The sequence below is a fragment of the Cordyceps javanica genome, chromosome 6, assembly GCF_051103115.1.
Source record: "Cordyceps javanica chromosome 6, complete sequence".
Classification (NCBI taxonomy): Eukaryota; Fungi; Ascomycota; class Sordariomycetes; order Hypocreales; family Cordycipitaceae; genus Cordyceps; species Cordyceps javanica.
In genome coordinates this window covers 400,578-418,255 of record NC_139300.1, presented here as the reverse complement: position 1 = coordinate 418,255, position 17,678 = coordinate 400,578, and the positions used below count along the sequence as shown (strand labels likewise).

Below are 17,678 nucleotides of genomic sequence, written 5' to 3'. Positions count from 1 at the left end.
AAGCACCGAGTGGTGGAGATGAGCGGCGGGCTAGCGCTGGTTGGCGAGATGGCATCATGGGCGAGTGCTGCAAGTGGCTGCAACTTGTCGCGAGTGGGTGACGAGTGGCCATCAAACGAGGGATGTGGGAGGAGGAATCTGCCATGAATCAGATGATGCGAGACCCAAGTAGTCCATTTCTAGGTAAGTAGGCTGCTTACCACCTGTGGCAGCGGCGGCAGCGTACATAGGCAGTACTGATACGTACTGGTAAGTCCAGGGAGATGCAGGGCACTCACAGGGATCTACAGCGCCGGACTTGACCGAGTGTACAGAGGGCAGTTGCGCTAAACGCGCTGCAAAGCTGGAGCAAGGGCCTGCCAACTACTTGACTATTTACCAGTAACGAATTTTTCCGTAGTGCCTCTTTTTGCTACAGTAAGTACTCGTTAATCCGTACTGGTAATAGACTGGACCAGGACTCTGGCTTGGACGTTCGAAATCTTTGGAGCATGGATGTCCCCCTGTTTTTCTGCTCCATGGAACATTCGTAGACAAGGCCATTGTCAGTACCTGCTAATCTGTATTGATGCCAGACCCGTAAGCTTTGTCAAGGTCGATGTTCGTGTGATTATTAGGCACGCATTGGTAACCTACATCAGAATACGGGATATAACGGTCTGCATAAAGGTGTTTTTACGACGATTTTTCTTAAAAGGCAGATGGCGGAAAAAAGGAAGAAAAAGAAAAAGCAGCATCCTTGGGTACCTATACTCGGAGCAAGCTTACTGGTAGCTCGTTGTATCAGCTTCAAGGATTGGCTGCTATTCTCGGCTCACTGCAGGGCCAGCGGCCCCAGGCCGAACTGGGAAGGTCTGTCCTGTAGAGTATTTACAGGGCATCGTGGGGGTTTACGCTTGGTTAGGTAGTACCTGACTGTGTGCTTGTCAAGCTCCTTGCCTCCATCCCTACAAGCCTAGTACTATCAGTAAGGTGCCTTGGAAACCTGGCTTTGGCGTCCTACGTGGCAGCTCGCCTGCCTGCCTGCCTGCCTGCCTGGTAACTTTGGCAGCACGTTGGTACCAATTAAGCAGGCAATCAGCCACTGTAGAAAGTAGGTACCTAATTTAAAGTAGTTACTACTTAGGTTTCTGATCGTACAGCGAAAACCGTTCACAAATGTTACTTACCTCGTCATCAATACCAGTGCGGTGTACATCCAGCAGCAGTCTACCCCCCGTCGCGGGCAGCGCTGTACTGGGTAAGTCCTGTAAAAGCCAAGCCGAACGCCGGCAGGAACCCCCTGCAAGACCCTGTGCCTGACTGCTGGCCCTCCCGTCTATGCAAGTGTCAGGTACCGGTAGGTAGGTAGGCATGTACCTATGTAGGTAAGTAGGTAGGTACTTATCCTACCCGCTGCCTCTGGCTCGGTTGCTAACCTGTACTGAGTACCAGTACCTCTTACCTAGCCTGCTTCGCTGCCAAACCCCAGTCATTCGGGAGGCCGCCCGTCAGCTCCAGCCAATCAGCCAGCCCGCCAGTCAACCAAGCACCAATCCAGCTTGGCACTTGGCACTAAGTAACTATGGTACTGGTCAGTGGTACCAGTAGGTCTCTCGCCCCCCACTCCCCTTCTCCGTCCCCTCCCACACTGGGGACTGGACATCGCGCTCCATCTCACGCACCACATTCGCTTCGTCGGCTGTTTTGCTTGACTCCAGTCTCCATCCATCTCCGTGACAGGGTAAAGCTCCGATTTCGACAGAGTCTCGCCAGTGACCGACAACTTGCTGAGGCCCCGTTTTCTCCCCGTATCACTTGTCATTTCTGCCTTTCTTGAGCCCCTGCATCCGTACTGATAGGCACCATCTTCTGCTAGGCCCTCGATACTACACTCTCTCTTCGTGCGTTTGCTTCGCCACCGCCGTCATCATCACCATAGCAAAGAAAAAAGGAAAAAAAAAGAAAAAAAAAAGAATTAAAAAAAAGAAAGCAAAGACGCCTGATCTCGGTTGCACCTGACATGATGGAATTCCAGCTCTCGGGCCAGCTTGTCTATCCGCCGAGTTGAATCAAGGACCCATCTGTTTAAGCCTCACGCCCAGCTACTAGGGATGGCCACCACGCACGCACGCTAGCCCCATGCCTCTAGGCTCTACCCACTCGGACGACTCAACCACTCTCACCTCTCCAGCCACCGTCCGCAACAAACTCTCCGGCGCCGCTCCATCCTTTCCAACCCCGTTCCACGTTCCAACTACGGATACAGATTGCAGATTGGCAGTACTTACTACCAGTACAATCCTGCCCTGGAGCTTGCCTTTTGCCAGGGCGTGTTTTGGGCACCGGAACGTTGCGGTGGGACGGCACGCCATGCCCAATCTTTTCATGTATCCTTGCACTGGCGCCCCCAACGTCAATTCCTTGCATGCATGCATCAAATGGAGCCTACTGCCTACCTGCCCGTCTGCCTGTCGGACGGATGGACGGACTGGCCTTCCAAATCGCCGGCATTGCATCACTGGGACGGATCGACGTCGCTGCCATTGCCGTCAACCGTCAACCGCCAAGTGCCACTTGTCTGGCCTTGCATGGCATTTTCATACCCATCTTCAAACACTGCCAGGCAGAATGGCTTGTACAACCGACCAGCAGGCATGATGGACACGCAGTCTCTCATATATCTTAACTGTGACCCGAGGCATCGATGGACCTAATAATGTTCGCGAGACCGCCAACGGAGCAAACCTGTACTAGACCATGTCCGAGATTCAATAAGCCGCGCAGAGAGCTCTACCACGCAGCGTGTCATTTGATTTCAAATCTATTTCTCGTCACGCCTAATATCGCAATTTCCCTGGTACATCTACAAGACCTACTTAGCGACAAGACGGTTCTGGTTATCTGAAGCGAGCGGCTCACTCGGTTCACGGCCCAAGTACCCGCTGAACAACAGTCTTGGAAGGGGGCAACCGATAACTGACAGGGGCCGCTAATAGTACTAAATGCTATTGGCGCCCACGACTACTCATTAGTTCTGGTACTAAGCAGTCGCACAAGCACAGGCCCCGGCCCGTTCAACTTGGTAGTCATCAAACGTGGTGGCAGCCACGAACAAGACAAGAACTAAGTACGTATGGATTACCAGTAATACTGGTAAAGTGGCAGCAACATCGGCCAGTAGCTCTCAGGTTGCTTGTCAAGCCATAATGCCCTATTCAGTCAAGCAGAGAGGCGATGACGCATGTTCGCTATGAATGCACATGTAATTTCTGCGGAGCGGATCTTGGCAGAACAGCTAATTCGCGGCTTCTATCCGAATCATTTCGATTCTTATCATCAGCTTGGAAGCTATCCGCTCAGGTGCTGCAAAGTGCCTGCCCTCGTGGCACTCGTTGCCACACGGCCGCACGCCGCGAGCCATGCGCAGATCGACAGCCACGACTGTGTCGGGGATGAGGCTAGCTGGTCAGTCCAGAGGCCTAAAAGTCCGTTAAATTAATGCACCATTGCGCCGTCGCTAATCATCAACCAGCACGCCTGTTTCGCGCACATCTTATCCGAGAAAGGCTGAGCGTTAGTTATGCCGCTACTGAGCAGAGCGAGCAGAACGAGTACAGCCACGCGCTCGATACTGAAGCATAAGCTTGACTTCACAGGTCACTAAGCAGGAGCCCATGGCTTTGCGGCACATGGAAGCTTTGACGCAGCCCGAGCAGTGCTTTATACTTGGTCAAGGTCTGCGAGACTCTCGCGAACCCTCACAACGGAGGTACAGTCTCTTCCATATCTTTGGCCCTGGCGTCGAGGCCGTCAGCATGCTCGCCGGAGCTCCGCTTCGTCGACGGTCCACTGCTATATTACTATGAGGGGCCGGACAGGCCTGCCCAGACATGCACCGGCAGCTGTCTTGTGGCACGGGATCATGTACATGTCGTCCTTGCTGCGACGCAGAACCGGCAGCAGAGAATCGGAATCCATGACCGACAGGGGCACGAGCCTCGGCGTTAACCCCATATCTCCAGTCCAACAATTGAGCATTGTGACAAGGATGGGAGGGCCTAGCCGTCGCGAGTCAATCCACCTGGCATGTTGGCATGTCGACGGCGGAAGAAGAGCTGGAAACCACACATCTATGCCGGCTGTGGCGGCGAAAGCTGACATGGCACTGGGGCTCTTGGAGCAATGGGTATGAGCCTGTGGCTTCTGCCGCCGACGACCCAGGGCACACCCTCATCCCCCCATGTACTGATACAACGTACCGACCACAAAACAGATACCCCAAGTAAATGAACAGTGACCACTGAGCCGAGAGAGCAGGGGTGGGTGATGTCTCTCCGGGGGAGCACTAAAGGCTAGCCACCGCCTCAAACTCGAAACATGTTAGTGGCCTTGAGCTGATCTCAACGCTGCCCGCCTCACTGCTACTTGCAAGGTTGCTTCGGCCTGGCAGGCCGCCTCCACACGCCCCGACATGCTGTTACCAGCGTGCGTGGTAAGGAACTGGTAGACTAGGAACTGGCAGACTGGGCACTGGTAACTGCAACTGGGAGTGCACCTGGGAGTGCAACCAGAGGGGGGCTTTGCGATGTTCACGCCACTGATATGTAGTGGCCGCTGGCGCGCGACTCTGTAAGCCACACCCCTCCCCGGCCCAGGCGGACCACTGAGATAATAATATTTCCGATTCTAACTAGACGAGCCAAAGAAGGGCCCCCAGCCGATCACCCCGAAACCTTCCACGGAGCTCCCGCATTCCGTGGGCCAAACGGGCCACCGTACCGAGTCTGCGTTCTGCCATGTACGTACGTGGAGGGGCCGATGTTGACGCTTGCCTTTGCATCATCCGCCACATCATTACCTCTTTGTCTCTTTGTCCCTTTCTCAACTCGCGAGGAAACCGTCTGGACGCGGGGTTTTTTCTCAGTAACCAGCGCCCGCATCGATCGCTTGTCGTCCGCATTCACCTCTGCTGCACCAGCTTTGCAACTTGTTGGGGAGCTTCACTCAGCCCAAGCCTTCAACGTCACCTTGACTCCAGCTTGTCCCTGGCACAACAACTACTGGGCTAGACTTTGGCAACTGCTACCTGGCCTGTACATTGCATGACCAACCGCTGCATCCCGTGGTTCCTTTGCTTTGAGTCTCCGTAGTACGACTTGCCGGTCTGTTGGCGCAAGAGAAGCGCACAAAAGCACCCGTCTCTGCTTCATATCTTTTGTGCTCGCTTTGCGACAGCCCGTCCCGTTCTAGCCGTAGCCTGTGCTGCCTCTTCTGCTCGGCTAGCAGCGACACGACACTTGTCGCCGCCGACTCGGCCGCTTGAACGGTAGCAGCCACAGCGATCGCACGACACTTTTCGCTTCCCCGCGGTGTCGGCCTTCTAACTAACACCTGTCCACCACCCTTTGCTCACTTTTCGCTTCGATTGAGACTCATTTTCTTTTCGCTCTCCCTCGACCCCCGCCAGCCGCGGCGTTCTTCGCCATGGCCGAGACGGCTCACGGCTCATACCCGCGCTCCCCTAATCTCTCGACGCGATCGTACGATTCCTCGTCTGTCTCGTCTGCCACTTCTCCGCGACCGCATTCCCAGTACACTGGCGTACTCAGCCATAGCTCCCGCCAGCCTCAGTTGACTGCCCACTCGCCGCACCTTGGCGGCATGCCGTCACTGCCCTCGGTCAACCATGGCTTTCCGCCGTACTCTCCGGTGCCTTCTGGCATGATGGGCCGTGAGTCAATTGGTTCCAGTGATTCCATGGGGCACCATGGCAGCATGTCTCTCTCGGGCAGCCTCGGCCCTCAGGCGCAGAAGCGAGCATATCGCCAGCGCAGAAAAGACCCTAGCTGCGATGCTTGCAGAGAGCGAAAGGTCAAGTGCGACGCCACCGAAACTGCTAGCTGCTCAGAGTGCTCGAGCCGCAACGTCAAGTGTCAGTTCACAAAGGAAACGAATCGACGCATGTCATCTATCAAGCAGGTTCAAGATCTCGAAAAACAGATCGAGAGGGTCAAACGCGACAACACGCAGCTGCGACGCATGCTCCAAGACCGAGATGTCTCCACCATGGACATGGAAGGCGAGAATGGCGACCACTCGATTTACCAGATGCCCGTCATCGACCCCGAACCGCGACCCAAGCGACGTGGACCGGTAATGCCTGAACTAGGTAGAGCCAGGTTGAACCTCCGTGGTGCGGCAAAAGGCGTCTGGAAGCCCCCTCAAATGCATCGCTACTTGTCCAGCCCGCCCAGAGAATGCGCCATCCCTGAACTTCCTCCAAGATCCAGGGCTGATCAACTCCTGCATACCTATTACAACTCGCTTCACACCATGTTCCCAATAATTCATCTGCCTACGTTTCGCGCCACGGTGGATGATTTGTACAGGAACCCACGCGGCCCGGCGCCTGCTGGCTGGTTAGCCATGTTCTTCGCAGCCTTGGCTGCTGGCGCTCTGTTCAGTCTGGACCCTCCCTCCACAACCACGCGCGTGGCTGAGCTGCTCGATACAGCTCGCAGTCTAATCGACCCTTGGAACAATGCATTCACGCTTGACGACGCCCGCGCCTACATCATCATTGCCATTTGCTTGGATGAGATGAACTTGAAATCAGCAGCCTGGAACTGGTTGGGGAACGCCATCCGTACCGGCCAAGATCTCTGCCTGTACACCGATACCGAAAACTTTCCCATAATCGAGGGCGAAATGCGATGTCGAACCTGGTGGGCTATGTATGTGCTGGACAGGACGCTCGCAACCGAGCTTGGTCACCCTTGTCTGATCAACGACGCCGACTGCGATGCCCGTTTGCCAGCCGCTGTCGATGATCACTATGTCCGTGACAACGGAATGCACGTTCCAAATGGTGCTGAGCCGTTGACACACTCGCTCCTGGCAATCATTCATGTTGTTCGCTCATACACGTCTGTTTTAAAAGCTATTGACAGTCCCAAGGTTCCATCAGCGCATCTTTCGGCATTTGATAGCCACTTCCGCAAGTGTCTAAACACATTCCCGCCAGCTTGTGACCCATCAAGCACCGTCGCTTTAGCTCCACACTTTCTACCGCCGCTGGCGTATTTGCTTCATGCTCGACTGTTGTTACACAGGCACAACCTCGCTCCGAGTTGCAGCCCAGAGGCTCGATTTGCTGCTGTTGAGAGCTGCACGCACATTGCCATGGAGACGGCCTCCCTCATTGCTCGAACAAATGCTCCTGCCGAGGGAGCAACATCTTTGTTGGCAACGCATCTGTTCCGTTGCACCTTGTTTCTGCTCATGGCTGGGCAATTCGATCAAGCTATCACTTGTACACGAGCACTAGCCTCGATTGAAGGACTCCGGGACGTGGTGACAGCTTGCGGACGTTACCTCGCCTTCTTCGCCAATGTACTCGCTTCGAAACGCGCTGAGCATGCCAGCCACATTGCCCGCACAACGGGTTCCACGTCGATACCGCAATCACGGATCCAAGCTGACAACTCTGCGCTCCTGTTATCACTTACCAGGGATGAAGAACTCCTGGTGTATGTGTCTGCCGACACCCAGGCTGCCCCTTCAAGGACCTGGGTCTGGACCATGGTTGAGCGATCCGAGCCGATCACGTCGAGTTCGCCAAAAACTCCCGGAGTTCCGACAAGCTCGATATTCCAGACAGAGGAGCGTACTGGGCTGACGACTTCGGAACAGCGAGAATGGGGTGGATGGTCGCATCTTGAATCCACTATCAGGTCTCTCACTTCACACAACGCGGGATGGACACCAATACCTGCACAGAAGATCAAGAGTGAGTCTCCGGGATCAGTTGGGCTGGACATTCCTAAGCACTCGGAGCCGCCTCGATTTACATCAGAATCAAATTACAGCCGTGGTGTTGACACCAGCCCGTCGCCTAACGTGCCGAAAAGAGCCAACGACCGCTTGAGCATTGCCAACATTATTTAACGGCTCTATTTGCATTCACTGCTTGCGTTTCCACAGGTTCCGTCGGCAGTGCCAGCCTGTCAAGACGAGCTTGCGACTTTATTGTTTTTGTTCCTTTCTCTAAGCCTATGACTGTATATTTTTATTAGCTTCGCAAATATGGTACATACACGAAGCCGATCGACCATTTTTTTGCTCTTGTTGATACGAGCATGCTGAGCTAATTGGTTTAGTGACTTGACGGATATTAGCAGCAGTATGGATATACCCTATTGCATTTGGATCTCTTGGATCATGGTGGTGGGCATTTGAACGTACTTGGTTCGACGACGCCTTTTCTTCATCTTGAAGCGTTTGCTTTCTATCTAATTGTTTATATCGGGTCGGATTGGACTTGACTTGGTCAATAGATATCCCAACATCCCGCATGCATAGATGAGGTATTGAGCCCTTCGCTCTGATTCTCTTGTTTGATGCTCTTTCTTTGTTTATTTACTCCTTGCCGTTCAGGCTTGCAGAAACGAAGTTGATGACCGCATGTATTGATGAATATTCTCCTTTGCTCTGAGAAGACAAAATGTGGCTGTAGTCTTTGTTTTATTCTTGTTTTTGATTACATGGCAACTTTGATGCTATCCTTATATCGGAAAGACAAAATAGTGGTCAATGAGGAACAGCAAATACAAATATACACATCAAGTCACCGGCCGTCATTCAGTGAGTAGTCGGGCCACATGTGTCTGCGAGTGAGCCCTGTGCCAGCAGTGCCCGCTGTCTCTCCCTCAGAGAGGCAGCGAATTGGCCGTCGTCGTCTGCGTGCTCAGCCATGGCCAGGGCCCTGTCTAGCCAGGCGTGGCAGGTGGCCATGTCGCGGCGGGCCGCGTGCCTGGTGAGTCCGTGGTTGAAGGAGGCGGCGGCCAGCCACGCCGCTTCGTCTGCGGGGAAAGCGACACCGACCTGGAGCGGTGCTAAGATGTCAGTTTTTCTCTTTTTTTTTTTTTCTTCGGTATCGCACTTTCAGCCCCAGGGAAGGGGTAAGGGGGTCCGAGGGAAAAAATGGTCCGTCGCCGGGAAAACGAAAAACGCCCCAACCGTACCTCTTTCGACTCGCGGGCGACCTGCCCGGCCTGGTCGAGGAGCTCCCGGGCGGCGCCGTCGTCCGCCATGGGGAGGAGGACCTGCACCATGCAACGGAGGTACTGCGCCAGCCGGTCGCACTTGAACTTTTCGATGGCGAAGATCTCGTTGACGATGGTTTTGAGTAGACTGCTCTGGACTGTGACGCTGTCATGTTGGAAACTGTAGCCAGGCAGGCAGGCAGGCAGGGGCAGATGAACGGCTTACCCTTCACTGGCGCCTCGCTCTGTATGAGGCAGCCGCCGAGGGCTTTGAGGACGTCCGTGTTGTTGCAGCGGCGGGCATGTTGGACGATGCAGTGGAGATGGTCGTATAAGCCGCGGGACAGGAGGGCTTCGAACTGAAAGACGCACAGGATGCCCAGCTTCTGGAGCAGGTCGGGATACTGGCCGGGCTCACCGCCGCAATGCTCGGTGAAGAGCCTGGTGAACGCGGTCGCGTGCTTCTCCGCGTCTGCATACAGGCTCTGCGTGTGCTCATTCTTGACGGCCTGCGCCTCGGAAATGTACAGCGAGGCGAGCACGAAATGGCACCGGAGCATGACGAGGGTCGCGTCCGCCGCGGCGGTCAGCGAGACTTGGTCGCCGCTGGAGGATGCGAGCGCCTGCGCGAACTCGAGGCAGCTCCTGAACAGCGACACCAGCCGCCCGGGCTCCCACAGGGTGCACTGCGCGACGCCGAGATTGTACGCGTTGGTGCTGAACCAGCGTAGTTCCGCAGCGTGGAAGACGGCCTCGCCATTCTCGTCGCGCGCGTTGTCGGCGACGAACTCGGCAGCTAATCAACCCCCATAGTGTAAGTCAAACGTATAAGGCGCACGCACTCAAAGGAGGTGGCACAACGTCACCTATGCTAAACAATTTCACCGTCTCATTGGACACGAAGCTGTTCGCCTGTGGTGGTGGCGACTCCTCCGCGCCCGCGGAGGCCTACTCCGCGAGCAGCAGCCGGATCGCGCAGCGCAGCAGCGACGGCACATTAGCCGCCACAACCGGCTCGCTGCGCCACGAAGAGGCCGCCGCCGTGAGGGCCGCGACGGTGCACATCTTCGCGCCGGCCTGCTGCGCCTCGCGCACACAGGCGTACAGGGCGTCGCGCGTCTCGGCTTTCGAGGCGGGCGGGCCGGCCAGGGCGTGGAGGCACTCCTCGGCGAGTGCCGGGTCCCACGCGCGGACGGCGAGGCGGAAGACGAGAAAACGCGTGACGAGGTCCTCGCGCACGCCATCGGGGAGCGCCCGGACGCCCGCGATGGCGTCGGCGTACTCGCCGAGCTCGATGCGGGCGGCGAGGATCCGGCGCAGGAACTTGGCGGGGTTCTCCGAGCGGCAGCGGGCGAGGCAGGGATGGAGGGCAAGCTGGCACCAGGAAATCGCCTGGGTGTGGCTTTTCTGATCGATCAGGGATTGAATCGAGGTCCATAGTGCCTGGGACCTCGGGAGGTGAGTGTGGGATCATGGGAGAGGAGCATGCAGGGTAGAAGCTTGGACCAACCCCATGGATGGCTTGGACGGCATCGGGGCCCAAGCATTCGGCGTGAAAGTGAACACAGTCGAGCAGATGGAAAGCATCCCAGATGGCTTCCTTCTCGGGACGTTGCGTCAGCGTTTGCAGCTGCATGAGCACCGCCTTGTCGAGAGCTACGCGATGACTGGGCTGGCAATAGTGTTCCTGCATTGTTCTGTCCGATGGGACAACATCTGCCTCCGGTAGACTGGGCTTGCAGCTGCTGATCATGTAGATATGCCCAATTCAGCCCAAGGATATTCGGTTCAGGGCAACGATGTTGCAAGGGGGAGGAGCATCACGAGCGCTGACTCAGCCGGCCCGACTTCTCGTTATACAGTAAGTTTGACCTGGATACATGACCATGTTGAAATGAGAGAAAGACTTGTTTATACGACTGTCAAAGATGATGTTCTTGCCTTTGTGATCTATGTACAGTCGTCCATCGCACAGCAACCTTACACAAGCACACACATACTGACGCAGCCGCGGCTGTACACTCAGGCAACGTTGCGGTCGGTATGTGGGTTCCATGAGACGATATTGAGCTAAGCATCGTTTATCTCGTTGCTCTCGGCATCTTCATATAGGACGAACTCCTGCTTCCAACCGTCTTTCACGTTGCCCTCGGCGCCCGAGTTCTGTGGGACGGAATTCTGCTCCGAACCGTCCATCGCGTCGCTCTTGGTGTCTTCATATACCGGTAGGGTGAACTTCTGCTCGAAGCCTTCTTTGACGTTGCCCTTGCCACTCGGGGTATGTATGAGGAACTCGTGCTTCGAACCGCCTTCCGCGTTGCCATAGCTACCCGGGCTAAAATGGGCGAACAATCGCTTCAGAGCATCTCGCCAAGTATTATCGAGATCTGGGGTTTGCGAGATCGTGTTCAGCACCGAATCGTCCATAACGTCGACCTCGTTACTCGGCCCATTCATGACGAAATTCTGATTCGGACCGTTCATCGTGCTACCCGGGGTACTCGGCTTATTGATGCCGAAATTCTGATCCGGACCGTTTTGCCAATCACCATCGGTATTTGGGTAAGGGGGCACAGCATTCAGCACAGAATCGTACGGCACGTTGCCATTGGTACCTGGCTTCTGTGAGACGGGCTTCTGTGAGACGGGCTTCTGCGCAGAACTGTCTGTCTCGTTGCCATCGGTATCTGGCTTATATGGGCCGACATTCTGGCGAAATTGGCCAGCCCAGTTGCCGATGGGTTCATACTCGCAGGCCACATGGGAGGTGTCCATTCCTTTTTTGTCCTTGCACAGCTTCACGGCGCAGCCCAACTGCGTAGTAGCCTTCCACACCATCTGCGTGAAGTGACCACTCTCCGCGCTGTAGCCGGCCTGGTCGTACTTGTGACGCTCACGCTCTTCGCCCCAGAGATCAGCCCAAAAGGAGGCCGGTTTATCAGTAAAAGGGCCCGCGGCAATATTCTCACCGTGTGGACTGTTAGGCTGATCCGATATTAGATGGTTGATACGCTTCAAATTTGAGTCTCTGTTGCTGACGAAAGGGTAGTTACCTGGTGGCCGCCTTTGCAGGTGCCCACCCAAGCCCTGGCGTTTTGGGCCAGATTTTGGTTCCATTGCAACGGTGCGGCCGAGTGCTCACGGCGATACCGGTTGTGCGTGTCGAGCATCTCCTGTTCCCACGCGTTTTGCGGGACATCCCCGGTGCTGTTCGCCGGGGCGTTGACGGCCGGGGCGGGCAAGGCAGAGGCACAGGCGGCCAGCGCCAGAACAGCAGCCTTGGGAAAGGCGTTGATGAGCATTGTGGGTAGTGATGGAAGAGGAAAAGGAGCTTTGAAACGAGTTGAATGTAATAAAAGGAGTGAATTGTAGTGAAGGAAAATGAGTGTCAGGAAAGACCAACGTAGCAAAAGAAATGAATGGTGCAGTAGAGCTCGTTTAGCCTGCGAAGCTGCTTGACCTCTCTGGAGGGGAAATGGGCATCCTTTTTATATTATTACCCTTGTTAATGTGGTGATGCTGCATGCTTCGTCCTGACAGACCGCACTCCGTCCGTCCATGCGCGTCTAGACCACAGCCCCTCCCTCCCAGTGCGGACGTACCCTGAGCATTGTACCCTGGGAATTATACCCTGAGAATTATAACCTGAGCATTGTACCCTGAGCATTGAACTCTCCTCATATGCCGCCCCTTGGCTCAGCCCAACACCCCTTCGCTGGAATCCTGGAAAGAGATCATGAGCAGCCGGTGGGATGAGAATGGCTGATGTGCCTCTCCCCGGTGGAACTGGACCGGGGTCATCCTGCAGGTACATTGGTCTTATGCGCCGTGGGCGGAAGAAAAGAAGGGAACAACTTGTAAATGAACGGCCAGGGGGTTTGGGTATGTTGGCTGTCATTGCTGATGTACGCGGCTCAGGTCAGCCATCATTGAAAACGCACGAGGGAGAGACTTGAGTCAGTCGCCGACTTTGCTCAGCACTATGTACGGATGGCAGGCCAGTTCGAGTCAAGAGAAGAAACGGGCGCCAGTGTACGGAGTACACGTCGGTGATGTCTAGGTGCCACCATCATATCAGTAGGTGTTTGGCTGATCGTTGCTGCGAAGAGTATCCCCTGCCTCTCTACCTTGTGTGATGGAGGGAGAGGCTCCAATCCATGTGGCTCCTCCCTGTAAGTTTGTCAAGCGCTGACTCGAGCCACGGTCATGTTCCTGTACTGACGGTGGTCTTTCATCTCGTATACTTGCCATTTTATATTGTGTTTCATCCATCACCTGGACCCACTGACTGAAGTCATATGCCATCGCCAGCCCTTCAATTCCAGGCAAGTCAGCGGTCAATCAAACCGCCAGCCCGGTAAAAGTCGACAGCGATTCTCCCAAGATCATGCGAGCCAGCCGGGGGAGTGAGAGACAGATGACAGGCCCGGACTCGGATTAGGTAGGAACCAGTCGCAGGCACCGTTCCGTGGGGCCGGTAACGTCTGAACCTCGGCGCTAAACATTGTGGGGGGGCCATATGCCTAATAAAAATCAGTTCAAGAAACACTGATGCCTTTTCTTTATGCTTCTCCGTCTCGGTCAGGCCAGTGCGGTGGCGTATGCAGATCATCGGACGCCAACCGGCCATGTCGCCGCGCGCCGAGGGACGCGCCACCTGTCCCCAAAAAAGGCATGCTGGCAAGACAATTGCAAAATGATCATCCCAAGCGTCTCTGGTAGCCGGCTCTTCTCGTTGTCCGTTCTTGGGAGGGGCCAATTCCACGAAAAAAAAAAAATCGAACTTTTCCTTGTGCATTGATGCAGCTGGCTGCACTGCACACCATTGCGAATCTGTTTGAGGTAGACTAGGAAGTAAAGGGGGCAACGGCAGGAATGGAGGGGTATAAAATGCTTGGCGGCGAGGCAATAGTTTATTGTTCGTGTATCCGTATATTAGTAGAGCAAGGCACGCATCATGCACCGATGCTTGGCGGCTCATGCAACATGGTTTAACCTGCAAGACGTGCTTCTGCAATAAAAAGGGCACCCTTGAGTAATTAAAGGAGCCATTGTTCATACACGAGGCTACCTACCAGTAGAATTGGAAAGCTAATAGTAATGCGATGAGAACGTACTGGGTAGCCTGCGAAATCACACGGTGCTGACGACAGCAATTTGTGTATCAGTACTCAGAATCCGTAGTGAAGCCCGATCACCCCCTCGTTACCTATTGTAGCTCCACGTGTCGATATTTCCGGCGCCTGTCCATTTCGCACAGTCAACTGAGAAGACACGCATCGTCAGATGAGCACTGTCGTGCGCTTCGTCGGCCGACATGGATGGCTCCGGCTCCGGCGACGGAAGACCAGACGCCACCGGCATTCACGGAAGCAAAACCTCCAACAAGTCCGTGAGGGCATCGCTAGCATCGCCTTTTGCTGCCTGTACCATGACCAGCATCTCCAACACTTCCACCCGCCGCTCTCCGAATTCAGCCTGCGCGATCCGGACAATGCTGGTTGCCTCATCCAGAGACTCGCCGGGCCCCGGGCTTGTCAGGCACTGTGCGAGGCCGCGAAGCGCCAGCAGTCGAGTGCGTTCATCTATTTTTAGCTGCGTCTCGTCAGTAGCTGTGTTTCGGCCGCTGTGTGGTGGTGCGGACGATTCTGCAGCTGCGCGCCGATACCAACGAACGGCCGCGACGAATTCTGATTTTGCAACCAAGTCTTGTCCAATATGGATTAGTAGTCGGATGAGTGTTGTGCGAGTGTCATTTTCCATGTGCGATGTATACTGTGTGAGCTTGCTATACATGTGCTCCGCGAGATCGATGCGGTCGTCCTTCCATGACTGTGTCTGATTAGCTGAAGAGCTTGGGATTGCCAGGCGGAGCAGATGGTACCAGAGCGATTCGCAAAATGTAGTAGCTGGCATAGTCTACATGGCTGCTGACGCGGCCGTCGCTATCAGCCGTCGCAGTGCTTCCGACGCTGGAAGGCAGATACTCTGTGACCTTTTGGAGCGTGATTCGTGCAGTCTCCAGGTCTGCATGGTTGATGCAGACCTTGGAGAGGGCGAGCCCCAGTCTCACCAAGTACGCCGTAGACTGTGCTCTGTTTGCATCAGGACGACTCAGTAGACCAGTCCCGAGAAGCAGATAGCCAAAAAGTCTTGCGCGCAGATAGAGATGAAGTTGTGCTTTCAATTCCTCTCTTCCCACAGCACCGTCTTGTTTTCGCACAAAGATATTCTATATCCGTCGTCCGATGCTCTCCAGCTGATGGGCTGTGTCTTGCGCCAACGCACCAGCCGGAAACTTGCCGGGGTCGTTTGCTCGTAGAGTGTAGTGCTCAAGGTCGGAGATACTGATATGTTTGTCCGTTGATGCCGAAATTTCTAGATCGCTGGCAAAGCCTATCATAGTTAAGTTGGCTCTTGCCGGGTTCGAGCGGGCAAAGGCTTACCAAGAAGTGTCGTTGCCGTCTTTTTTGCCACGTTTGCGGGGGACGATGGCTGTTTTGACAGAGTTTTCGAGTCAATATTCGAAATCATCACTTCTTGGGGATTTGGTAAGGAGTGTTGTAGTTGAGAAAATGATTTAGTTCAGATATTACCGCGTAAGTCTTTCCGTTTGTGAGGCGTGGCTGTCCACCCGCCGAAGGTGGCGTGATCAAGGCAAGTAGTGCATGCAGTACAGAGCAGAAACAATTTATGATTGATTTCATACGGTAAAAATGTATGTAATATATACTATGATCTCATATCACGTTTCTTCTTATCGAAAAAATGACGTGTTATAGATAAGCAAGGCGAGTTTCCATCCTTACCCGGCTCAATGCAGTGCTCGATTGTAGCGCCTAGAATTTGAGAAGTTTCTCAAATGAACTCTAGCTTGCCGGACCTCTTTAAGAAGCTTTTACGTGAGCCCCATCGACAACTTTTCCGAACCGGCTCATGTGCTGGTTCGTACCGGGAGCACTGTAGTAGCACTCTCGGCGAGGTGTTCCGGCAGCATAGCAAGCTTCACAAAAGACAGGATAGCCGAAGTTCTGAGCAGCAAGATCCAGCCACGGAAAATTAGTCGATGCCGAGCATGCAGATTCAGCGTCGGGCAACAGGTGAAATCTGAGGCGGCCCGTTGGGCCGGGCTCTGGCGCAACGTTGTATCTGCGGCGCAAGTGCCTCATCTCACGAACGCGACGCTTCAACATCTGCGAAGTCTGCCAGGTCGCGTTGCTCTCATGAGAATTGTTCTGTCGCAGCAGTCTTGTTAACCTCTCAGCGCCAGCTCGCTTGGCCTGCTCAATCGAGCCATGGACGCCGATGCTGAGGCGCTGAACCTCCAGCTCGTCAACCATGCGCCATCCAGTCGTGTTTATTTGTTGCCTGTAGCTCCTGCAGCGGTAATGGCGGCCTTTCTGACAGTACTTTGGTACTATCAGTGTCGGAAGATTCCGAATGTCACTTATGCTCAGTGCGTATTGCTCAACGGCCTGCATTGGCCGCAAAGCGCGGTAGCGTTCGTTGGAGCTGAGGCAGCGGCCACATAGGCGAGTGCAGGACAGGAGATATAGGAATGGGCCTGCGTTCTCACAGTCGTCACACACAGGGCTGATCAGTTTCTGGTACATGTCGGCGCAGATGACAATGCCACGAGTCCGTGACGCTGCAACAGCCCGCATAGCGTCCGGCGCGCAGTCAAGCAAGGCGCGGAGTTTGGGCAGACTGCCCACAACCCTGTTCATCCCTTTACTTGTGCAAGCTAGACTGACCAGGGTGGCTATATCGAGCTGTTGGAAGCAATCGTGTATAATCTCGAGGGGGAGGAGGCGGAAAAGACCCTGCAAGTAATCGCCGCTCTGAAACACCTCGTTTGGTTTCCATTTGAAGGTAGTAGCTATGATTCTGTTAGGCAGGCGTCCAGAGAGGGTTGACGACAAAAAGTACTCCTCCAAGCGCGGATTGGTATACTCGGGAGTAGACATGATGCTTGGTGAAATGTATGGATACAGGAGTAGAGTATTGAAGAGGGGAAGAGTAGTAGCTGCTACAGAGTCCAAAGGTTCAAGAAATCAAAAAGAGATTTAAATACGTAAAGAAATTGAATGGGGGAACATTTTTCGATACTTTATTGCTGGGCTGGGCCATGCAGTGAATCCTTCATACCCGCGTGAATTCAATCTGAGTTTGAGATGTCACCAAAGGTAGCAGGTGAGTCATTCTGCCTGAGCAGTGACTTGAGCAAGACTGACTTAATTGCTACTGCTGTTGCTCCAGTGATGCCTGCGAATGTGAGGGGTTCGTGAGAAAAGGTTCAGCCCTTTCTTACTGATGTATTTAACCAGTACTGTAAACCATCATCCTCGTACGCTAATGTGATAATTAATACAGGGGGTTGAAATAGCAGAGATAATTCACTACCAGAAATCGGGATCGCATGATCCGAGAAGTCTTTAGGAATAGTGTATCGAAAGTATTTGGCGAGAGAGGCGGGAATTTTCGAGAACCAGCGAGGCCCGAACAACGCAGACTTTGGTGGCCCATCTCCGAATGACTCGATTGTTTGAGAGAATAGCATTCTTTTCTGCGCTAGATCATAGGTTAATCATGCTCATCATCCATACCAGACTCGCCACAGTCGATTCTGAAGTATGAAGAATAACCATAGAT

General features: G+C 54.4%; 4 protein-coding genes across 4 annotated transcripts; 1 reads left to right on the top strand and 3 right to left on the bottom strand.

Moving 5' to 3' along the window:
* Window positions 1-5,466: 5,466 nt before the first annotated feature.
* Window positions 5,467-7,929, top strand: V2A60_008593 (transcription factor domain-containing protein; the record flags this gene model as incomplete). Its single annotated transcript, XM_083259865.1, has 1 exon — window positions 5,467-7,929. The coding sequence occupies one exon, from the start codon at window positions 5,467-5,469 to the stop codon at window positions 7,927-7,929; it is 2,463 nt and encodes an 820-aa protein (XP_083115991.1).
* Window positions 7,930-8,622: 693 nt separating this feature from the next.
* On the bottom strand, window positions 8,623-10,719 carry V2A60_008592 (uncharacterized protein; the record flags this gene model as incomplete). Its single annotated transcript, XM_083259864.1, has 6 exons — window positions 8,623-8,865; window positions 9,006-9,184; window positions 9,253-9,822; window positions 9,893-9,930; window positions 9,979-10,469; window positions 10,537-10,719. The coding sequence occupies 6 exons, from the start codon at window positions 10,717-10,719 to the stop codon at window positions 8,623-8,625; spliced, it is 1,704 nt and encodes a 567-aa protein (XP_083115990.1).
* A 377-nt stretch (window positions 10,720-11,096) lies between these two features.
* V2A60_008591 (uncharacterized protein) lies at window positions 11,097-12,328 on the bottom strand (the record flags this gene model as incomplete). The annotated part of the gene is made up of 2 exons (XM_083259863.1): window positions 11,097-12,011; window positions 12,080-12,328. 2 exons carry the CDS (start codon window positions 12,326-12,328, stop codon window positions 11,097-11,099), a joined length of 1,164 nt encoding a protein of 387 aa, XP_083115989.1.
* Window positions 12,329-14,390: 2,062 nt separating this feature from the next.
* Window positions 14,391-16,993, bottom strand: V2A60_008590 (uncharacterized protein; the record flags this gene model as incomplete). Its single annotated transcript, XM_083259862.1, has 3 exons — window positions 14,391-14,858; window positions 14,911-15,121; window positions 15,957-16,993. The coding sequence occupies 3 exons, from the start codon at window positions 16,991-16,993 to the stop codon at window positions 14,391-14,393; spliced, it is 1,716 nt and encodes a 571-aa protein (XP_083115988.1).
* Between the last annotated feature and the right edge of the window lie 685 nt (window positions 16,994-17,678).